General features: G+C 37.3%; 1 protein-coding gene across 3 annotated transcripts in view; it reads right to left on the bottom strand.

Moving 5' to 3' along the window:
• The window catches only part of GABRB2 (gamma-aminobutyric acid type A receptor subunit beta2), a 138,043-nt gene that overhangs the window by 60,575 nt on the left and 51,967 nt on the right, over nt 1–25,501 (bottom strand). For all 3 annotated transcript variants that reach the window (XM_041397670.1, XM_041397671.1, XM_041397672.1), the window contains one exon: nt 2,844–2,926. In XM_041397670.1, coding sequence (XP_041253604.1) covers nt 2,844–2,926 — 83 coding nt within the window. The remainder of the gene's footprint in view (nt 1–2,843; nt 2,927–25,501) is intronic.

The raw sequence follows: 25,501 nt of genomic DNA on the forward strand, positions 1-25,501 counted from the left end.
GTGGCTCTTTGAAGAAAGGCAGGGTTAGTGCCATAGTGTAATACAGATTTCATCTGGGACACTGTTCATGGTATTAGTTATTCCTGATGAAGAACTAAGGACAGTTCTGCATTTCTCTTAACATGCTCCTGCATGAGAAAGCTAAAAAAGACTGGAATATTCAGTTTAATGAAATGAAGTCTATGAGAAACTACAAGTGTTTTCATTAAATGTGTTATGAAGGTCCCAGTAGGGCCAGAGAAGACACTAAATTTAAAAAAGAAATTGCAGGCCCAAGCAGTGAGTATTAATTTCATGCTTTCAGAGGTATGAAAAGACCTGGGGTAGGAATTCATAGAATATCTAACCACTACAAGAAAGCAGTGGTGAAACAGACATCCAAGAGGATCACAAAGGCAAGAAACCAACCTTCTTCAGGCATGCAGCTTAAGCACTTTTTAGAAGTGATTATGACTTCAGCACTGGCATGGAATGACTTGGAAAGTGACTTTCAATCTTATTCACACTGCCCATCTACCTACAGCACTTTTGTCTTAAGTGATTCATGAAGAGTAGACACACAGGTTTTCATCAGGACAGAATGATGTTTATGAAGACCAATCATTTTCTAAAGCAGTGTGACAGTGCTTCAAAACACAGGTCAAGTGTTACTTTATCCACATTCTTTAGTGGACTTTATTATTGCAATGACAGACAGGCTGGCTCCCCTTAGTATCCCAATTTAAATCCATTTTACCTTTGTGATGCTGCAACAGAGCTCACAAACCCACATGCGACCTCTGCTCCAGGCATCCCAACTTCTATGGTAAACTCAGCTTCTACCCTTTCTATGATATAAGGAGCATTAAGTTTTCATAGTGAGTGGAACAACTTTGAGCACTCAATACTAACTTTTTAGGATTGTTTCTTGAAAGATAAGTGATCTGCATCAGATAAAAGGGAAATTTCAATTTACAAGTCCCATATTCTAAGTCTGAATAAGAACAAGTGCTCTCACTGAAAAGCAGAGACAAGACTTAATTTTCTGCTTTGCCAAAGGACTGACCTGACAGAAATTTCCTGGGAATATTTTCCAGAGCAGGTTGTGAAAGGATGAAAGGAGAGATACCTACTTTGTGAATCCCAATAAGACTTAGTCATCTCAGCAATGTAGAGATGGCAAGACCTTTCAGCTTCTACCCTTTCTATGATATAAATGAGCATTAAGTTTTCATACTGAGTGGAACAACTTTAAGCACTCATTACTAACTTTTTAGGGTTGTTTCTTGAAAGATAAGTGATCTGCATCAAACCTCTACTCTAAATCAGATAAAAGGGAAATTTCAATTTACAAGTCCCATATTCTAAGTCTGAATAAGAACAAGTGCTCTCACTGAAAAGCAGAGACACGACTTAATTTTCTGCTTTGCCCAAGGACTGACCTGACAGAAATTTCCTGGGAATATTTTCCAGAGCAGGTTGTGAAAGGATGAAAGGAGAGATACCTACTTTGTGAATCCCAATAAGACTTAGTCATCTCAGCAATGCAGAGATGGCAAGACCTTGTTGGCCATTTCAACACTGCTGTAAACAGAGAGAAAGGATTTCATCTGACTCTCCAGCTTCCCACTTTACACACACATTTGGAAAATAGGAAAATACCAGGTCCTTGCTACAAGTACAATTAAAAGACACTGTCACAGCAAAAATTTTCTCCAAAAAAATCTCTGTAAGCCTGAATTATGCCAATAGTTTTCTCACACATTATAATCAACCTAATATATATACTACCTATATACTGGTTGCAGGTATGAGATCCTGAATCAAATGCTATCAATGGAAATTGCACAAAGAACTACACAAAACCCCAAACAAACCAGATTTTATCCACTCTCAGTGCAGAGTCCACCATTACATTTGCTGCTTGTGAATATCAGTGCACAGAATTTTAATGATAGTCTCAACTCTGCTTACATATGCATGGTAATTATTTCAGGCAACAGTGTCACAAGAATTTTAGCATATCTGTAAATTCCAATAAGATGAATGAAATCTGGACATAAATGTAAAGCATATTCTTAAATGCTTCCTCAAACAGAAGTTCAGCCGCACCGAGCTCTTACCAGACTGTAGCAGAAATTAAGCACAGAAATCACACATATTTCATAATACAGAACTTACTTTAAAAATACACATACTTGTGTACTGTATATTAAAATGTTACATTAATCTTTAAAGTTTTTATATAATCTTAGAGTGTTAAATAACATGCTTGCAATATTGTCATTATAAAAGTGATCATGAATTTTTTTCAGAGAAAAGAGAGATTTTACTTCACGAGTATTATCTACATAAGTTCAATAGACACCAGCCATTAAATCAGTATATATAAAGAGACTGTTTACATGCTTTGAAAGTTTAACTAGAGCACGGTGGTTAGGAAAAAACCCACAAAACACCTATTTCAAGGACAATTCTAACCTCTTGCCTTCATTTATAAATGGAAACAAGCTGCTACACAGTTCAGCAGTAAAGGAGGATAAAGAACTGATATAATCCTTGTGCTCCTCACATGAACTCCAACAAGGCATTTCAATGAGACTTCTAAGCTGTAAATTGTCTATGAAAACACAGAATAACTTTTGCTAATCCTTGTGCCACAAATTATTAATCCATCTGGAAAGCTATTTTTTTGCTTGTGTTTACAGGGATCTAAACATCATCAGACAGAAAGACAAGTGGGTTAGTAGCATGTAAAAAAAGCAACCCCTGAATACAGAACATGAAAAAAACCAGAACTCGACAGAAATAAAAACTCCCAAGCAGTTGAGCACAGAATAAGTAGGATTTGCAGAAGTACTTACAGCTTTCAATCTCCAGCGTGCAGTTCTGCTCATCCAGCGGATATCTCCGCAGGTCCATCATGCAAGCAGCTGTTGTTGTAATTCTGGGGAGGAAGGAGAAGAATTTGTTAATGTGCCTCATTCCAATGTTTCCTCAATCACACTTTGCTGAAAGAAGAACCTGTATTTCTGCAGAAGTGATGCTCTCCCTGGGTGCCATGCCTGCTGCTGGCTGGCCACCAGGGCTGTCCCAGGGAGGCTCTCCCAGCTCAGCTTCCCCTCCACAGGTACCTTCTGCTCTGTGCTAAGCACAGCTGACTGGCCAAAGCACTGGGGAACCTGCTTCCACACCATGACAAAAATGAGAGCATTGGGCAGCAGACATTTGCACAAGCTTTCTTCAAGCTGAAAGGCTGACCAAATGAATGAGATCAAACTGTAAAATCCAAGCGATGAGCTCCACAATGGGATCCAAAGTGGACCAGATGGAGTACCTACAGCACATACAGACACTAAGACATGACAGAATCAATGTCTTTCCAAGGCATTAATGGGAGATTGCGTGACCAACAGTTTTCTTCTCAACATCCTGTGCCATGTATGAGGTTTACTATTGGCCTTTCGTAGTAGATATTTAGAATGTTCAACAAGAGTTCAAAACTTATTGTAAATTCTCTGTTCTGATAAAAAGACTTCAGAGAACTCCTTCATTTGACCCATCTTATTCTTTCTCCTTCAATACCTAAAAAGTGTTCATTAGTGGCAGAAAATTACAGTTGCCTGGTTAAAATTCAGTCAAAATTGACTGTAGCAACTATTTCTAAGGCACTTCAGAATCTTCATAAGTAAGATTACTGTCCTATTCTATTGGTCTCTTGGACAAAAGGAACATTTTTTGGTATCAAGTTCTTTCTTCATTCCATATAGGTCTACTCATAGAATTGCTTTGGAAAATATAATGGTTTTAATCAGTGTGTGTTACCAGAGATGCTTCACAATAAATCTTTTTGGAGTAGGACAAAACACAGGGAAAAGGCTCCTTTGGTGTCTCTCAGTGAAAGCCTTCCATCTTTTAACAAAATGAGACTGCTGAGGAATACATGTGTGCTGATAGCAAATGCAAATTGAGCAAGCAGTAGCATATATTGGTAAAAAAATTGGTAAAAACTCTTGGCAGTTAATAGTTGGTTATTTTTAAATTTAAAGAAAAATCAAAGAAATTGCCCTGTTCCAGTGTCAGTATAAGACTGAGTATTTTGGGACAAACTTCAAGAAAGGTATGGTGAGACCAGAAAAAAAATTACAGGTCATGGTTTTTGTTGGGTCATGTTTTGGATTTTTGTGGGGAGGTTTGTTTTGATTTCCTCAGCCCTTCCATACTTAGCTGTATATAATAGTCAGGATTTTACAAGGGTTTCATAGTCCACAGAGGAAAAGGCAGAGCACAGACTTACAGCCAAGGTTGAAGCTAACCTCGTTGACTACTAAGTTTTCTCAGAGATTTCTCTGCACTAAACACTTCCTTCTAGAGTCTACCAGATCCAAGGGTTCCACACAGAGACAACCCCCAGCCCATGCTACCCTCTGCAAAGCATCTGTCCCCACAGATGGAGTGGAGAGCTCACAATTCTCACACAAAATTTCCAGAGGATTTTTGGTACAAAAAACCGAGAGGGGCCAAAGGCTGCAGACAGTTGGGATAAAAGCTCTGTAGGGAACATCAGGAAATCTTTAAAGGACACAATGCCCTGCACCTCACTAGAAAGTAAAGGGAAAAAAGGTGGCATGGTAAGGAAAATGATTTGTAGAGCAGGGATTTAATCAGGTCAAAACAGACGTTTTGAATAATGTATTAAATTCAACTTGCTTGTTCCTTCCTATCCATAATGCAAATCCATTGAAATAAAATCAGTAGCCTGTCCTTTCCTTTCCTCTTACCTCCCTCATATTTTTAGCCTGGCTTCTCACATTTACAATAAAGTACAAAAAGTTCTCTTTCATCTTCATAGTTAATTAAACAGCAAAACTACCTTTAGATAATTCTTAGTGGTTCACAATTCATGGTGATTAGCTAAATCAATTTACTAAAGCAACAGAGTGCAAGAATTACCACCTTGGAATACTTTTAAAGGCAAGAGACATGACCCACACCTTTTCAGACAGAGGAAGAAATAGCAGTTCATTTTAGAAGTTGGGAACACTTGAAACAGGCCCAAAGCCTCTCCCCCAGAGCAGAGCTGTTTCAATTTTCACAGCAGGATTAAAAGTATTTTTATACAGTCTGTACTAGTGCAAAAAATATAACATTGTGTTTTGCATAATGTAACCTTGAGAACAAACAGTGAAAAAGGAAAAGCTTTTAAAAAAACAACACTAAATCAAGGCACTGCAGTCATTAGGGATGATACACAATAACAGGACCCAGAGAGGCACCACATGAAATGAAACACATCACAGAACTGTCTCTCTCATACACTCATCTTTTAATCTGTTGCTGAAGAAAGAGAAACCTTGTGATATTTTATGATTCCTAACAATGAAAATGAGTTTTCATCTTCCACTTTTATGAATTATAATTTGAATGTAGACTGATTATGAAGCACAAAAAAAAAAAACAAACCCTGAAGAATCACTAAACTGACTAAATAAAGTATTATGAAGTAGACCTAGAGAAAACTTCTTGTGTTAAAACAAGAACAGCTACACTGCAAAAAATCTGCACCAAAACTGACTTGCAGGGAAAGTAAAGTTTGTTGTCAATAATTCAAAATAATTCAGATAAACTCTGAGAAAGATGAACATCTGCTTACCTTGGAGGGTTTGGGATTCAAATAAGAGTCAGAAATTCTCACTACTTCTTTAAGAGGCCAAATGTGAAGGCCATAAAGAACTATTTTAAAATACTTCCAAACTTAAAGTAAGGCAGAAAATAAAACCCATATTATAATACTATCCCAGAAGTGTTAGTAGGTCTTATTTTTCAGTTCTATGCAGGGAACAGTTTTTCAAAATCCTATAAATTTTACTTTTCTGACAAGTTCAAATATTATTTGAAATCCAAAATAGCAACTTAAACAGTTCTGACATCACTAGTGAAGAAAAAAGAGCACTGGAAGAAGGAGAGCAATGCTAATGCCACGTGCAGATGGACAGAATCCAATTCCCTCTTGGAGCTGCAATGGCTTTGCAAAGCTGTGGAGAATAAGCAGCAAGAGAAACTTCTCCCAGCCCTGGAAGGAAGCAGCCCTGACCTGTAATTACAGGTTTACAGACACGCAGGAATGATGAGCAAAAGGGTGACAAGTTCAGATAGCTCTCCTGAGTGGAGTGCTAGTGCAAGAACTCTGTCACACCCTCCTCTCCTGTTCCAGCTCTAACAGACCAGGATACTCAACTGTGGACTCAAAGAAAGAGCTTTGACTCCAAGAAGCCCAGGAGGAAGACACAAAAACTAATTATTTCTCTAAATGTATGCACATATATCCTGTTGAAAGCAGAGTGAAATTCTGCTTCAGCTTTGTGTATCTGTAAGCTGACTGACACCCCATCAACACCAGGATTGCACCAGGAGCAATCCAATGAGCTCACAGGGACAGCAGACTCAATCTCTTTATTGGGGATTTTATAAGAATTCTCTGTGTGTGGTGAAAGAGAGTCAGAACCTCTCTAAATTAGTTACTGAAATAATTTACTGTAGCTAAACCCACTGTTCACCTTTGCTTCTTGGAAAAAGTCCTTGTGCATGACAGCTGGAAATGCATGTGACAGCAGCAGCCAGCAGAACCAATTTTAAAGACCTGGAAATTCTGGGAACAGGACATTATGGGGATAAATCTCTCTCCTGGATGATAACACTGGATTTAAACATATGTCAAGGTTGATAGACATACTAACAGATCTACTTTTAAATAAAATAAATTTATTGCTAATTAAAGAGTTCACAGAATTTTTCTCCTGTTTATTCACAGAAAATAAAAGCTTCCCTTGTGTGATCATAGGTAAAGAGTTGGCTGTAGAAAACTCCAAACAATAACGATGTTTCTAAAAGTTCAACATTAATTCTAAAAATTCAGCTACTGAATTTTCCAACTATAAATCAGCTATAAATTTTGAACTGTGAACAGCATATAGAGTGTCAGTGTAGCTTTATAGGAAAAGAACAGCTTTTTTATTGATGTTGATGTCTCTATTTGAGATGAAACAATATACACATGCTACCTAGAATCTGTAATATGCTCTCTTCTAACACCACTCCTCAACATTTCCTGAGTATTCCAACCTAAGTGCCAACAGCTCACTTTTCTTACTCCATTTGGAAGTAATGACATGTAGATATTTCTCCCTTGATTCTGTAGTGTGCAATCCTTAGACAGTAAGATGTTCCCTGAAAGCACTAAGTATATTTGTCAAAGCTGAAAGGCACAACCATAAGGCAAATACAAAGAATCAGAAAGGATATTATACTAAAGCATTATCTAAATGTAATGCAAGAGAGGAAAAAACTTTTGCAGCTGATAAAACACAGGGACTCAGAACCCACGCAGAAACTTTGACCTCATTAATTTTGTTGTTGCTGAGATTATTGGTAAAAGAATCATACCAGATTTTTAAAGGAAACTAACATCTATATGCCTCTGATCTTTCTTGGGAAGATGTTCTGCATTTCTCTGCTGAAGTACAGCCTATTGTGCCATCTGCATGCCAGAAGGGAAGAGTCATGGAAAATCAGAGAACTGGGCTCTTATTTCATGGTAAAAGAATTCTGTCACAGAAGAATCAGAATTTTGCTGCAGGGTTCCATTCCATCTTCTGCTATATGCTATACATGTAGCTCTATAAATAGTTTTTTAAGTGAGATAGCTTTTCCTACTATCCTCTCCCTGTGTCCAAAATTCAGCCATAATACCATCGTAATTTAAGTCCTTGCAAAAAGCACACATCACAATGCAGTAAAATCTTCTGCTACAATAATCTCCACTTTAGACTGAATTAATTCAAACCTTTCCCTGAAGTAATAGGTTCTTCTCCAGAAAATAACACCTACAGAAAATGGCAGAAAAGCTCAGAGGAGCACTTCATAATTTTAATATTTTATCACTGAGAAATGTATCCTTGTCTTTCAGCATTCACTTCACTTCTCTCTTTCAAAAGAAATAAATAAAAGGCTAAAATAGTACAGGACTTACAGAAAACTCAACAACATCATCAGTAGTATGAAACAAGCAATCTTGGAATAAAGAGTTACTACATCTTCTCCACTTATCCAGAGTTTATTGTCCTTTTGCTTTACTAACCATCACTGAAAACATGGAAGTCTTACTTTCAAATATTTCACAAAACATGTTTCTTATTCTGGTTGGGAAAATTACATGTCTACTTCACTCAATTTCAGCATCGAAATAAAAAGTGTATTATTTCACTTTCTTTCTCTTAAAAATTTATATCATTACCATCCAAGTCACACTGTATAAAATAAATCATAAATACAAAACATTTTTAAACTGGTTGTTCTGATATTACACCACATTAAATACAGACTCTCAAACTAGGGAAGAGAGCTAGAACTTTTCAAGGGGACACAGGAATTTAGTGGGTTTTTAATCAATTCTCACCACCTAAAATAACACGCTTGGCTCAAACAAGTACATTGCACTATAAATGTACCCTATATTAACAATTTTTATTGCTGACACAACCTGCACCTCCCTCTGTTAGTGAGGAGCTTGTGCTCTGGATAATGAGCTCCCACTGAAACTGCAGCCACTTGATTATGTTCTTAATCCACAGTTTCTGTGTATTTGATTTATCAGATGCAATTGATGTATCAGATTCCAGGAAGCTGAGTGGAAGGTATTTTCCCTGTTCTGGAGGAAAAATGTTCTACTTGAGTTAAAAACTAATGTGAAAGTCAAAACAATCTTCAGTAAGAAGTTTTATGGTTGCAGCTTATTTCTTAATTCTTACAGAAGTAGTAAGATAAGAGCCTAAACCTCCCATTCCTCTGGCTTTTGTGAGTCAGACAGCTCATTTCCCACAGGAAAATGTCAATAGAAATCATAAATGCAAGTGGAGTTTTAATAAGCAGAATTACTCCCAGATCTAAAAAGGTGGGAAAATCAGTGAAAAACCCTATGGCACAGATCAGAAATTAAGTTTCTTCCAACAACCTTTACAATAAAGCAGTAATCCATGCCATTCTTACAAAACACTGAAACAAAAGAAAAATGAACTCTCCCTGTCCTAAAACAGGAGTCACACCTTAAAAACAATCAAACAGGGAGACAGTTAAGAGTCAGCATGAAGAAGAGCTGCAAGAAGCACAGTAGAATACCAGACACAGGTTATTAGTACCTAACTCAATTTTTATTAGAAATTTTTATTCAACACAGACTGGAATGCAAAGAGAGTTGCACTGCCTCTGTGTAGGATTTCTATGACACCCTTTACTCTCTATGCCTTTTCTCCAATAAGGCAATCCACTATATACCTTTGCATTTCTAGCAAAAAAGGAAAACTCTCAAATATTTCCTCTCCTCTGCTCTGAAAAGACTTCACCAGAGCTAGTAACGAAGTGTTTGCTCAGCTTTTCTTAATACCTTCTATTTTCTGTTGATAGACAACCTGACCTTCCCTAAAACGCATCAGAAACTATTTCAGTAGCATGTCAAAGTGACATGGTACACATAACCATGATTTGCTCACCACAATAGAGAATGAGTAAGAGAAAAATCCTCCTCCAACACATCCACAACTACACCATTATGTGTTAACCCTACCACCATTGCCCAAGATGTCTTGAGTGCCCCAGTTACTGAAACTTTCTAGAGAACACTGCACCAGGCCACCTCTATCCATGACCAAGTCTTATAAAAACTGTAGATTTTTTTTAATATTATTTTTTTAAATTTTTTTTTTTGGTTCTGCTTTTCCTGATGTCAAAGAGGATCCCATTGTGTTCCCATTCCTTACTCCCTGAATAGGTCTCAAATCAAACTGTCATTGACCAGATACTCAGTTTAAAAAAACAGCATGCCAAGCAATCTCCCAAAGTAAGAGCCACAGATCTGTGTCCCAGGAAAACACATCCTGAGCAACCTCACTCCCTGCAGCTGGAATACACTCTCTACTTTCCACAAAGTGCTCTTGCAAAATGCATCTCCACACTTACTTCTGGTAACCCATCCTCTTTCATTCTCTGAGAGGTGAGCCACTATTAAGCAGCTGTAGAAAATAATTTTATTTTTAAAAAGATTTCCCATGAGAGCTGGAAGCACCTGCAGCTGCTAAGCTTGTCAGAAGGAGAATGATGTAGCCAAAATCTCCCCTGTCCCCTTATGCATGTTGGAGGCTTAAAACAAGCGAAAAAGAGAATGAGAAACGGTCCTGTTTTGTCCTGCTATTGCACAGGCTGATTAAATCTCCTGTAATCATTCAGGAAAATAACCCAAATACCCTTGCAACTGACTATTGTCATAAGATCAATATCTCTAGCTTTGCAAATAAATATTTCAGCTTATTTCTGATATTTAGGGCAGAGCAAGAGACACGTACCCAAATATGTAATTTTACCCTCCTGACATCCTTTCAAATATCACTGTAATATCAACTGTCAGTAAAGGCAGAACACAAACAACACACATGATCTCAAAGCTCCAAAGCATCTGAAAGCCCTCAGACTTTATGCCTACTGTGCTAATGCATTACACTACCATTGGCTAGATTAGCACACTGATACTAATATCTCAGTTTGCTCTTAATTTTATTGAATGACCATTATTTGTAGTTAGTAGGTCATAATTCTTCATCCCCCTGTGGCAATAAGGAGATGGGGATGGTGAATTGTATGGGTAGGTTGTGATGCCCACAGCAGATTTTTTAAAACAAAAAAGTCTGCAGTGCACAAAAGTGTGTATAAATATATATGATATACATGTATGTATGCATATATTATATATATATGAGATATGTACATATATGTATACATATATTATATTTATATATCATGAAATATATACACACACACATATATATATACATACATACATATTTCATTGCTACTAGTAAAATAGAAAGTAATAGAAGGGTTATTATATTTCAATGAGAATCAGACTGTCCATACTACATTTATCTTGCATCTACAAAGCCAGTGCACATAATACTAATTACAAGCATGTTTGCATACCCTCACCTGATCAGCATCTGCAGGGACTGTGTAAAAGCTTTTAACAGGAAAGAATAAGAAACTGGCTTCCCCCCCTCTCCTGCCCCTTTCTTCTGACTGCAAAATTCCTGACTTGATACTTTAAAAACCACATTTTTCAGGACTCAACTCAAATGAAAACGGGAACCCTGTTTTGAAATAATTAAAATTATCTTTTTCCTATATACAGTGGGTGTCAAATTATATGGAAGTAGGATTTAAAAAGAGGAAAACAAAAATAGCTTTGAAACACACAGAACAATTCTATCAACTGTGCAGCCATATCAGTAAACACTATTAATTCCATTTTTCGTTCACATTCATCATGACTGACAAGCAACACAAATACATTCACACACACATATCTATATACATAACAACATAAATAACATATGCTCCTTAATTATACTTGATGAATGCCCTTTCTGACTTTTAGGCCTTATCCCTGCAGCTGTATTTTCCTTTTTTTGCAGCCAAATACTGTTTTCAATCCCTGCCAAACAGGGTAACAAGGATTGGGTGTCAGTGGTTGGGAAGTATCTCACCAAGTTTTTATCCTTGATTTTACACAAATATTTATTACCAATAATTCCTGAACTGTACTTCACTACTGCATCATCCAAGTCCATTTTTAGATTTAACACAGAAAACAGAAGCTGACCAAAATATTAATGTCATGTGACCCCAATTAATAGCTAGCACCAATCTAAAATTGCATTCCTAAGAATTCAACGTTTTACCACTGTTTTTATGTAATTTTTAATTTGATTTACTGAATCCTGTAGCTGTTAAAACAAACAATACAACTGCTGTCAACAAGCCTATCATCTTATCCCAAGTGGTTTTAGGTTTTGCTTTTTATTGCAAAAAGTTACCATTATATGACTACAAAAATGTAAGAAGTATAATTGGACTGGATTATTCTTTTTTTCCCCACGGCTCTGATGTCAGTAGATCGCACACACTGCACACAAAGAGATCACTGGTCAGTTTTTAAAACTATGTTTAAGTCATTCCCTTAGGAGTGTCTACATGGCAGCACCAGGGGCCTATTTCCAGATATTGGAGTGGTACAACTGACACAATACATAACGACCTGGAACATCTCACAGAATTAAAAGAGGCACTGTAAAATTACAGAGAAGCCCTTGGGGGAAGGTTTGAATGGTTCTTTTGCAGCAACTGTTATGTCCATAGAGCAGTGATTACTGAATGGTGTCAAGTTTTTCACTTAGGAATGAGAGCGTTTTTCCCTACAACAGGGAGAAATGTAATGGGTCAACAGCACTCCAGGGATTAGATACCAAGAATATGAAAAAAAACCCAACCAAAAGCCAAAAAACATACATATAATAAAATGTAGTTTTGATGCTGGTGTTAATGTTACAGCTGCACCATACAGGCAGTACTTCACAAGCCCTCTTGCACAGGTACAGGACTGCAGGACCTGTAGATCCAAGTGTCTAAGCACATTACAGGCATCAGACATTGACACCTCACAAAACTGCAGAGGGGCAGGATGAAGACATTTTTAAGACAGAATGAATACTTTCAGTGTCAGAACCTCAATTAATATTCAAATCTTTTAGTCCTATGTGGCTAATTACAGACTACTTTCAACTACTTTTTTCACTTTAACTCCTCCTCACCTGCTTGCCATGATCTACAGAAAGGCCAACACTGCACTGCTAAGTGGGGGGGGGGGAGGCAGTATTAGCAAATGAAAAATGACAAGTAACTCTGCTGCTAATTGCTTTTGAATTGCCTCATTTTACTTTAAGTGATGTTTTTATTTCCATAGGATTTGTTGTGGTTGTATCAAGGATATCAAATCATTTATTCTGTAGAATAGACTCTTAACTAGTATTTTAAAAAATATGCATTTTTTTATCAATTAAAGGTTCAGTGCCTATATTTAATCCTACAAGTTACCTAAGCAGATGTCCATGTATACCAAGCAGGGCAATAAATCCTGCACAGAGTAATTAAGATCTGACAAACATGGACAGTACAAATACAGATAGTGGGTATTCCAGAACAACATTTTGAAATTATAGAAGAGAAATCACTCACTTAAAATGACTACCAGAATTCTTAAAAATGACTACAATTTGTTCAATTTGTATTAAGTTATTACCTGTAAAGCACAGATGAAAGAGACATGGATGTAAATCCTCTATGTGCACACTAAGAATTAACACCTAGGGATTCAAAGCTAGAGATCTTCACCCTTCACTTGATCCCAGTGTGTCCAGAGTGCCCGTGGGACAATTGCCAGTTATCAATTCTCCTGCCCAATTATCAGCTGGATCTGAGGATGTTTAAGCTGTCTTGAACAAATCACCTGTTTGCATTGTAGTTATATTCCTCAGCTCAACAACTACTCCCATGTGAACAGTAACTGGGGAAATGAATAAAGATTTAGAAGATATTTTTAGGCCTAATTCACAGCAAATAAGTTTCAAGTTACAATTTCTCTTACTTTAGGTAAGTCTCCTGTAGAGATGGGTGGAAGAAAAAAGACAAGGAAAACACCTACAGATGACTTTTTATATAAAATGTTGTAATGGGGAGTTGGGAAGAGAAGATCTCCTTATTCCTATAAAGGCATTAGGATAGGTCTGACATGGTCAAAATATGAACAAGCTTATTCTGCTCATTTTATTCTTAAACATTGCTATTTTTCCTGCTCAGGCTAATCTGCAAGTGGAGATCTGTGGGGAAAATCCATTTTGCAGCTATTTCTGATCCTACTTCCTCTTTTCTCTCTTCTGACAGATAGATGCCCAAGCCAGTATAATTCTTTTTTATATTGACAATGAAAAAATAAATTACTTAGAATTGCCTTCTATCACATTCCAGATGTCATATCTGGCCTCAGCACTCTCCTCATCTATTTTGTTAGGCTTGTATTGCCCATTTCATATCTGATCCATTTGGAGCACCAAATACTTTTATTGCTTTAATATGTTATTAAAGCAGCAGGAATATTATTTTGAAAATGAGAAGTCACGTTCTTCCTGAACATTTCAAAATCTCTATGAACATGAATTCAACTCAGCTTTAGCTAAGAGTTTATTGGATGTGTGAGAGAAGCACAACAATGAGTCAAACCTAATGACTAAAATTAACAAGGCATCTAAGTTAACTCCAGCCGTCCTTCTGGAATCCAATTCCCAAGGGCTACATCTCCTCCTCTGCCAAAATTAGGATGCTCAGTCACGACCTTTCTCTTCCTCATCCTAATTTCAGAACATTTGTATCTTTGTTTCAAACAGAAACAGGAAAACCACCCAAAAGGCTTCTGACATATCAGCTGCATCATACTGGCAAGAGCTGAAAGCTTGATAAGCTATGTAACACACTGAATGCTAGAAATCTAAATAGAAAATCTGGATAGGGAATATTCAGTTGGTCCTGTCCTGTTTATGAAATAAAACCTTTGAAAATTCTCAGTAATTAGATCTCAGTGGCCAGAACACTAATCCATACACTGCACCCCCCCCACACACAAAATAAGTTTCTTCTTCATTACCATATTTTCCTGCAAAAAATGCTTTTAAATAAATCAAATCTGAATTCCTTTAAGACAAGCTTCAGAAATCTTACCAAAGTTCCTTCTTTTCCATTCTAAAGCTAGCTAGGTCCATCAGTTTCTGCAGTCCAAGTTATTTGCATTTATGATCAATAAAGCCATTAGATTTGGAAGATACGTGACTCCGACCTGTCAAACAGCCCAGGATGATGCTGTTCACAATCCCATTAGCAGAGAGGGTGTGACCTGAGGCAGATTAGAATCAGTTGAACTCAGACTCTCTTTGACACCTTCAGTCTCAGAGTCTGAGTTCAACTGATTCTAATCAGAGTTTAATCAGGTCTTGGCTTCCCATAGACTTATGCAGTGGGGATCCCTTTGAACGTTCCGTGCAACCAGAACTGCATTTTAATGCTTCACACTGCACTGAAAGTTGAATCAATACATGGGCTACTTATGAAGGCTTTCTTTGTATTGTGTACTTTTATAATTTAATTTAGAAAATATGTCCCCCATTGCTTTTTCTGTTACTTTGTCTATACATGAACCCTCTTGTCTCTAAGAAACAATTTAAAACTAGAGGTAGACGAAGAATCAGATGGAAAATATCAGTCCTACCCAACACAGCAAACATATGTCTGATGAGAAAATAAATGTTTATCTCAGATATATCAGATCTGTCTGGGACGCATTCCTTCAATTCAGGGAATTTTTAAAGCAATCATTTTGCTGTAGAAAGTGCACCTCTTTCTTTCTTTTTTTTTTTAACCAATCTCTAAAATTACTCCTATGCTTTACTTAAAAGTCTTTTATACATCAACAATAGGACAACACATGCTGCAACTCAGTAAATCAAAATCAGAGCCTTGGGAAGCATTTACTTGATTAAATGCACAGGTGCTTTGAGGTGACCACAAACACTGGCATCAAGCAAAAGCACCACTGGCACAGCAGGTTGAGCACAGAGCCATCCCTGAGGCACAGCACAGGGGTTGGTGTCCCCTCTACACATCCTCACCACTCCTGAGCCCAGGCATGTGAGCAGTGCCCAACCCACAGACATCAGCAAAACCTACAGAACCACAGACATGTCAGCACTGCTGTCACTTACCATGGTAAAAAGTCATCACTGTCCACCTGGCAAGACCTTTTAACTTTTTTAGTGTGCAAGGATAACAACAGCACAGTAACAAAACCAGCACTCCCTCCATGAGGCAGAGTGCTCATGGGAAATATGCTGGAAAAATTTTGAAAAATAACTACTCAGCAGCAAAGTCTTAGCAGGGATGGGGACTCAAGTTGGTGCTGCCTGCAATATGAAAATTATCTGTGCCATGTTTTAAATGGGTAAGACAATTCTCTATAAGCCAGTCCAGCATTTTTCTCCTTTCCCAGTACACCTTCTCAAGTATGCAGTTAAATGCTGTGTTAGGAGAAACACCCATCTGTTTGGGTTTTGTTGGGTTCATTCTGGGTTTTTTAATTGTCACAACATATCAGTATTTTTGATACAAATTTACTTTCAGATATTTCAAGCATTGGCCAGAATTTATCACTACTGTCATGCATCACGTTCATTTAACCTAATGCTAAAGCCAGTGACTCTGCAAAATCTCTCTCAGGTGGTAAATATCATTTCTAAGCACAGACCAGAAATTTAGTGAACAATTTCAGCAGTTTAATAACTCTCCTGTTATGGTTAAATGTTTTTCTCCTGCTGCCCCTCCAAGATGACAAAAGAACAAAGTAATAACATGAACATGAGTACTGCATGACAGAAATCATTCTTAGGAATTTAGATGGGAGTCTGTTTATATTGTGATCCACGTTTTATAGAGACAAAGAAACTGGGGCAATAACCAGCTTGCTCAAAATGGCTCCACTTTTCAGAATTTTCAATAGTAACCATCTCAAATTTTTAATGTTGAAAGGATTATAAGTTTGATTGTGGTGCAGTGGATCTGACTCAGTTTTCCATTTACTCCAAGGCTTCCTCTATCAACAGATTCAAACATGACTGCAGTGCCTTTAAAGGGAATTAATAATTTCTCTGTTTTTGGAATAGCAGAGACACTCCTAAATTCAGAATTCCAGCACCTCACTGAGAGAGCAAACTGCATATTGTGCAAAGCTTTGCATTTTCTGTGTTAGGTAACAGAAACCATGCTCTGGGTCAAGCCTACAACTCTGCGTGGAGGAAAACCAGGTTCTCTCAGGTTATTTCTACTTCTTTTTAGGTCACTTCTTCATTCACATATCTGTTTATATTTTGGAAACCTTGACACATGCCAGACACAGTCCTGAGTCCCTCTCTCACCATCACTTCTTTGTGTCACTCCCAAAGGCTCAGCATCCCCAGACCCTGCATGCAGCTTCAGGTGGAGGGGAATTCATCCCTGTATGGCCAGAAGCAGCAAATATGTACTTGCTAAGGAGACACCTGTGGCACAACTCTCATTGTTAGAAAAAGAACTGTAGCTTTTTAAAAGTAATTATAAACTTCCTTTAATTGCACCTGCAGCACAGGACCTTTTCTAAACAACAACAACAAAAAAAAAAAAAAAAAAAAAAAAAAGCAAAATAGACTAAACCAAACTGCCTTAGTATTTGCAAACAATGATCAGGTGCACAGCAGTGATACTTAAGGAAAAAGCAAGTCTTTAAATTATAAGAAAAATATATAAAACCTGTGACTTCTTTGGAGAACAAACCCAGAAAATGTTTGGACACAGAAATGCCAATAATATTGTGTGAAAGAAGCAATAATAAAAAATCTGGGGAGCAGAATGGCCATGAAAGACAGATGAAATCAAAGAAATAAAATTTTAAGGAATTTTCTTCATTAGTTTTGCCTAAATGACTCCTGTTGTTTCTTGCAAGCCATAAAAACAAATAAATGCATGAGTAGAAAAGAAAAGCAAAACAATAAAGCAGTAAAAATATTTCTGTTTTACCTGTCACATACAAATTATGCTTGAATTCCATAAATTAAAAAAGAAATTATTTTAGTGAAGCTTCAATGTCTGGAAATCCTGACTTAAGTTCTGGCAAGTTCACAGACTTGAGTCTGAGAATCTCTTGAACACATAAGGAATGACTTACAGTTACCCACATAAACCTGGCACTGCAAATGTCACATGCTGTTAGCAGGAATGAAAACGAAAATTCAGTGCTCCTGGCTGTGATTTGCTTGAAGGTTTCAGACAAAGCTTGGCACAGGTGTACTTAAAACAGAAAGTGCACGTGCAAATTCTGCCTCCTAGCAACAAGATGTCATCATAGTATTGGGTTTAAAGGCAGGTGATGAATCACAAACCCTCCTAAATAATGAGATGGAAATACACCCTCTTTGCACAGTGTAAATGCCACCAGAGGAGGAGATATCACATAGCTAAGCCACTACCATCTGCACAATTAATATATGCTCTAAGCAAGGAGGGAGTAGGAGGAAAAGCATCATCACTTATGACTATGTAGTCATTAGCCAAGATCCTCATCTTCATTAGACAAATAAATTAAAATTCACATTTACTGAAGCTGTCACAGTAGCTCCAAAACAATACTCTAAAAATGGTTCCACTGGATTTGGATGAAAATGATGCCTTTTGAAAGAGTAGTTGGTAAGCAGAAGTATCACATCAAATACACTGACAATCCCATGCTATTAATCTAAGGCAGCCCTCCTCCCTCCCCCCTCTTTCACAAGAAGGAGAAAAAAAAAGCATGCGCCAAGTTTTAGTGAAAAACAATAACTCAGGATATTAAAGGTCTGTAATTCAATGAAAACCTGACTACAAAAACACACTGCTTTGCCAAAAGTTTTAGAGCTTGGAGAGAGATTTTACATTAGAAAATTGCTAAACAAAAAGCATAGATGAGCACAGTGATGAGGTAGAATAGCAAAACTAAGCAAAGCCAGAAGGGGAGAGGATAATGCATTTTCAAAACTATCATAAGAAAGCAGGAAAACTTGATCAGTGCTAAGACTGTATTTGATGAATTAAAATTTGGGTGGGAGCAGGGACAGGGGCGCTATTTTCATTGCTAATCAATCCTAAAAATAACACAAAAGTTATGCTCAAACAGAAGGGGAATGGTTTTTCTAACACTCACCCTTTGTACCAACATTGACAGGGATGTGTTTAACCAAATGGAAGCTCTCCCATGTTCCTGGGCAAAAAACATCATCACTAAAAGTTTTTTATCAGATCAATCCCCTGATGCAGAGCTCACACCCTGCTCTCCTAACTGGCATCACACTTTGAGAACAGAAGATAATAGATTGTCACACCAGGCCTGAACTGTCAATGTCTTTTAAAAAGCACTTTGAACATCATGTTTTCCTGGGCTAGTAAGAGGTGCTGAACAACAAATAACTGTGAGGAATAAAACTTTTCACTTTTCATCCCTGTCTAAACTAACGAGCAAAATGAACCCTGATACCCTGCTCACTTCTCTCAACTGAAACAGAATTTTAAACGTCTCAAAGTATAAGGATAATTTATTTCTATGAATAGGGGGTTATTATAGGGGTTGTGCCATGCACACAATATTAAATTTTCTGCATTCCCACCCTATTTTGCAGGAGTGGGAAACTGAGGATTCTAGGAGAGATATTCAGCCCAGCAATCTCTCATGTGTTTATCAGCTTGGCCATCACACATCTAACATCACACAATTTGCTGGTCAATGCTTAACAAAGCAAAACAAAAACCTGTTTTTACTATGCATTGCACTGACAAATACAACTTAATAAAAAATTTATCCAAGTGAAAAAAACTGCTTTACCAATGCTTTTTTTCTTTCATATGGGTAAGTAATAATTATCTTTGCCTATCTAAAGTTTGAGTATTTCATCCACTAGTCATGTATTTTCCAATTGCTTTATATTGATGTACTATCCATATCTTCCTCTTAACAAATTACTTATAAAGTTCTGTAATACCTGTAATGGCAGGTAACATTTAAGATTATTTTCATTTTTGACATTAAACAATAGCTACTCTCCATGCTCTTTTACTTGTCTTCAGTTCTGTGAGGTAGTGTTCCCCATGGCTAACAATTTCAGTACCTTGGTTCAGTCTTACCCCTATTTCTAAAACCAGGACACAGTCAATTTTCTTAGCAATCCTATAAATCATAAATATAGATTGTACTCAAATTAAAGCCATATTGAAATAAAATGGAAAGATGAACTGTAATGAAAATTAAATGAGGTGAACCAGAGAAGATGTGACCACATAAGACAGCTGGAATGGGAGTCTATCCCCTTCAATACAAGAAAAATACCTTCAGTACTCATGGAAACAAAATATTAACACAGAAAAAAAACCCCCAAAAGTGCAAATAAACAAAACTAAAGAAATTACCAAAACACTTACCATAATACCCCAGTATCAGATTTTGGGATATCCTTACTCATAACCTTTTTTACAAGGTTTTGTTAAGTGTTCAATTATAAAAAAAGAAAGAGCACCATGTTACAAAGCCTTGGGTCTGTCCAGGAGGAGCAGAAAAGAAATGATGACTGGAGGCCTGAGTTAAATGGCAAAGTGCAGCTGCAGTTGATTTACATGAGTGGGACCCACCTGCAGCATCAGCAGTAACCTCCAGAACCACCTGTGCAGGGGAAAGGTTTCCTCCTAATCCTTGTCTACAAAGATCTTTATACCCTCAATCAGATTTTAATTTCTTCTAGGACTGTAACTTGCCTACTCAGATTTTTCAGGGCTTTTTTTTTGTTGTTGTTGTTTTGTTTTTTAAAGTAACTACTAGAAAAAAAAATCATAATTCTAAATACTGCAGTATATGCATGTGGAAATGACTCTAGGACCCTATGAAGCCAGGCTAAGCTTTTTTGTATTTGTATTATTACAGACATAACTGCAAAATAAGAACACCTTCCTGAACACCAGCATTCAACATTTTATCCATATCCTTCAGTTTTAATAAATGGGCAAATAATTTACTTGAAATGATACCGTGAATTCTTTAGAACATAAAATCACCTTGCATTAGAAGATGAAGAGAGAAGGCTATGAAAAAGTAATCTTGAGTGTGATTTCAGTATCACTTTCTTCAAAAAGAAATAAACTACTCTGGTTGGGAGAAGGGGTGGATGTTTCTTTAACACACAGCAGTGTCCTTAGAAAATTCTTTTTCAGATAAATATTGTAGCTCTTGAATGCACTTCTGGAAGGCATAGCAAAGTTACATGAAAATGACTAATGGCATATCTTATAGCTACTCTACCACCTCTTTAAAAATCCAGCAGCAACAAAAGTCATCTCCTCTCTGCTGTACGTGCCATTTCTCCAGCAACACTAATGCTGTGAAACAATATTCAAAGGCATTTCAGGATAACCATAATGTAATATTTGTGCACTCCAACTGCAGGTGCTTTGGAGACCCCCTTGGAGAAGAGCCCACAGATTGGTGTTTAAAGATGCACAGTGTTTTACTCTCAGTTGTTTGCCAAGAATAAGATATACCCTGGGATGTAACTATAAAATAAGCTCCTGTTGTGTGTAATGAAAAATAGAAGGAAAGAGGGATGAATATTCAGTATTTGCCTCCTTGCCTTTGTCTTTTTTTCCATCTCGTGCACTGATGGTCATCTCTGCTTCTCACAGAGAGAACCAAAGGGAAAAGACATGAGCCATCTTCTAGAGAGTAAATGATATGGTGAAAACACAGGTGATAGCTCCCTGAAAGGATAGAGCTTATCAGCAAGGTCTAACAATAATTTACCTCCTCAGCTGAGCACAAACTAATGTCCTGCAGTCACCTGAGTTCAAGGGATTTCTAAGTTCTTCCCAAGTAGTTTTCATTGCCTGAAATTTGTAATGTTTCAGTAAAAATATCTATGAGGTAGACTGTAACAAGCTTTATGATTACAGTAAATTCAAGATTTCTTGGTTTCTCACATCAGCAGAAGCATTCCAAATTTTGTTGTGAGTGTTTCTTCCTGTGCAGTATCAGTCATATTACCTTGTTAAGGTACAAGACTATTATTCTAAAGCACATATCTTGGTCTTAAGTTAAAAAACTCCAAAGCTACACAAAGATCTATTGCTGATAGCTAATTTCTACCAGTTACAAATGCTGTAAACACCTGCACAACAAAGAAAGTCACCATAGCAAAGCACAAAAAGAGAGCACAGAATTTGTGGATGACAACATCGTGATAAAGAACATTTTCCTTCTTACTCCAATATTTCTGATTCTTACCCAGGTATCTACAAATGGAGATAGGTTCTGGATTGACAGAAACAACACGCTGAAGCAGGGGGTTAAAAAGTTATCCCTGACAGAGAAGCCAGCCAAATAACGCTGGACCACCTGGTCCTAACCCTACTGTTCCAGTTTCCATTAATGCAAGTTAAACTGAGATCTCAAAGTGTTTTCCCAACAGCTACACATCCCCTCTTTTTCTCCATTCTGACACTGAAGAGAATGACCATAACATTTTTCAATATATACTGAATAAATTTTCCACTACCAGTTTAAATAGGAAAAAAGCTTGCATACAACACCTTCTACAGTAAAGATATCTCAGTCTTGCAGGGATTGTTAAGGTCTATCACTACATTTTTCATGTGAAAACAAATGTTAACTTTATAATCCCCAGTGGCTTTACAACCCTGCAAAGGGCTTTGAGAAAAGGATATTTTTCCACATTAAAAGGTCTTGTGCTTTCATATGCCTTTCACTTTTCAAGATAAATTTTTGAGCAAATATTTTAAAATGTCAGTTTTAATAAACAGTCCTGAGACAGATCCCTGTCAGTGAATGAAAACAAACCCATAAGCTGTACATATTTTTTTTGGGCAACACACATGAGGAACAGGGGGCCACTGTGCAGCAGAAAAGTTATTATATATTTACCATTGTGGAAAGACAATGGGATGACTGACACAACTGCAGGGCTCAGTTCAGGGCCCCTCCCTTCAAGGAAAAGAAGACATGGAGGCATTGGAGCAAGGGCAGAGAAGGGCAATGGAGCTGGGACTGGGTTTGGAGCAGCACCTGAGGGACCTGGTGGGAGGGTCAGCCTGGAGAAAAGCAGCCTCAGGGGAGACCTTCTCCCTCTCTACAACTCCCTGGCAGGATGCTGTAGCCAGGTGAGGATCATTGTCTTCTACCAAGTAACAAGCAAAGGGCAAGAGTAAACAGCTCAGGTTGAACTAGGAGAGGTGTAGGTTGCATATTAGGAAAAATTTCTTTACTGTAAGGGCTGTTAAGCATGGTAACAGGCTGCCCTAAAGAGGTGGAGCAACCATCCCTGGAGGGATTTCAAAGATGTGCAGATGTGTCAGCAGCAGCTGCCACAAAAGAAAAAAAAAACCCAAAAACTATGTATCAAATATTTGGCAATTGCTGCAGTTTTTTTGTAAAAAGTGTTCTCAAAAATGACCCACTGCACCACATGAAGATGGAGAAAACAGTGACTTCTCAATTCAGAAGCTGAGCAGGATAAGGCACTCTGGCAAACCCTCCCTGGGAAATGCTGCATGTGGACTTGCAGCCATACGTGAGAATAATTCAGGGTCCTGAATTATTTCTGAATTGTTTCTGAGCGACTGCCAGGAAAGATCATGTCCACAGAACACAAACCCTGGGGATCCTTACTGTATTGATGACACCACCCTGAAACACCTTCTGCTGCTGAAAGAGCCATTTCTGGGGGAGCAGTCCCCAGGCCACGTCAGTGAGGTGACTGCTGAGGTCCTCTTTGTTCTGACACGAGGAACATGCCTCATGTAGTTCTCTCCCTGTGATTTGATCTCACAGTCTCCTCCTGGCCCTGAGATATTCTTGCCATCTGCTCATACAGATGGCACATTCATGTAAATTTTAAAAAAAGGGTTTTCCAAACATTTTCTATTCTCTCACTTCTCAGATAGTTCTAGACTTGCAGACGCAGTAAATGTTCTAGGAATGACTATTCAGAAAGAGAAAAAAAAAAGCAGCAGGAAGAAGAAAATATGGTCTTACACAAGTAATTTAGAGGAGAAAAAAAATTCTAGTCACTGAATAGCAAGTAGAAATATCAGCATTATAGTCTAAAAATCACAGATAGACATAGCTTTAAAGTGCTCTTCTGCAGAGGCTTACGTACATCCTTGTGGACTGCACAGAGATTCCAACCCTTGTGTTCTGCCCACACAATGTGTGTCATCTCCTGAGTCTGGAGAACTTACCTGGAAGCACAAACCCCCAGAATTTCTTATAATTTATCCTAGTTTCTCTTCTGCTAAGCAGGACTGAAAACTGTTCCAAGAAGAGCTCTCTTCAATTACCTTGAACACTGAAGACCACAAGAAATTTGAATTTTCAGAGAAATAAAGAAACTGATGCAGGAGATGCAAGTAAAAAAGACCTCAACAAACCCTTACACTTGAGTTTCTTTATCTCAGAAAACATTTTACCATTGTCTAAAGTTTAATAACAAAATAGAATAAAACATTGGGTGAACAAATCAGCAATAATCTTCCCAGAAAATGCATTAAAACATAAAGGAAATGTGGTTTGGGTGAAAAAAATTACCCAAACTAGATATTTAACTAGAATAAAAACTAAATCCAAGTACTTAGACCTTCAGATTTGGTAGGGGAAAAAACCCCATATTCTTCCATTCAATAAATAGTATTCTACAATGCCTTACATCTGTAAATCACAACAACTAGAAAGTGATTATGGCCCACAAGAGGTTTCGTTAGTTCTGCAGTGTCCTAAGTTTCATTTTTCTTACATGTGCAAGGACCCCAACCCTCCTTCTACTTCTGAGATCCATCTCAGATTTTACCAATTTCAATAAAAAAACCCCAATATGTGCAATTAGAATTTATACATATACAAATACACTCTATTTATTTATGAAACATATATCGTATATGTAAGCATGTGTTTGTATACACACGTTTAGCATCTATCCCATTAGCTGAGTCTTTATCAGAGCATTCTGAGATTTTGTGTATGTCCTTCCAGCTGGAAAATCTCCCTTCTCAGGATCACCAACTACCAGCACAAATAATAAGATCAAAGACTTTGCAGAAGAGAAATGATAGATTGCTGTAATTCTAAATCACATAAATTATTGCATTTTAATATAAGATTAAATGTTTGATGACCTGTATTTGTTTTTGGAATATGCAATACCCTTGGAGCAACTTAAACTATTTCATGGTTCTGATGGAGTCTCTGTTTGATATGGTGAAAGACTAATGAAGACTAAATGCCACAGTCTGTCTGTTAGGCAATAAAACTCAGAATTCTTTTCACTTCATTTCAATGTAATAATTTTGGATAATAGGGCTTTTAATGGAAGAATTCCTGTGACTTAAAGCTTTTTTTATTAAGCTTAATTGAATTAATTATTCACATACTAATGACTTAACAGTGACTTCATAAAAAAATAAAAACAAAAGACCCTTCTGAATACTTATCCCATACTTAAAATCTAATAAAGGGATTGAAAGAGAAAGATATCTTTGTTTTCTTTCAGACAGGGGAGATATTTAAAAGACAACTACTCTCCCTCCTGCTGAGGATGAATGGTGAAAAGAGTCCATTCCAAATCCTACAGGAAAATGCATAATAATCTACGAGTCCTTAACTGAAAATAGATTTTTAGGAGAGGCAATGATCTCCTTTTTTTTTCCCCCCCCAGAAATTGCATCTTTCCTAAAACTGGCTCATTTTGTGAATGGACTGCTACGTAGGGAAAGTGGAACAATGTGATTCTCAGAAAATAAAGCAGATTTGTATCTATAACCCGGCCATCCCAAGGTGCACATGAGGGCTGGCATTTTTTAATTCTTCATAATAATGCTTGGCACTTAGGTAGTGTTTTATGGGATCAAAGCACTTTACAAACTAATTAATTAATCTTCACAATACCCCTGTGAGAAGGTAGGTTCTAGCATTCCAATTTACCAAATG

The sequence above is a fragment of the Onychostruthus taczanowskii genome, unplaced genomic scaffold (assembly GCF_017590055.1).
Source record: "Onychostruthus taczanowskii isolate IOZ18803 unplaced genomic scaffold, ASM1759005v1 scaffold14, whole genome shotgun sequence".
NCBI lineage: Eukaryota > Metazoa > Chordata > Aves > Passeriformes > Passeridae > Onychostruthus > Onychostruthus taczanowskii.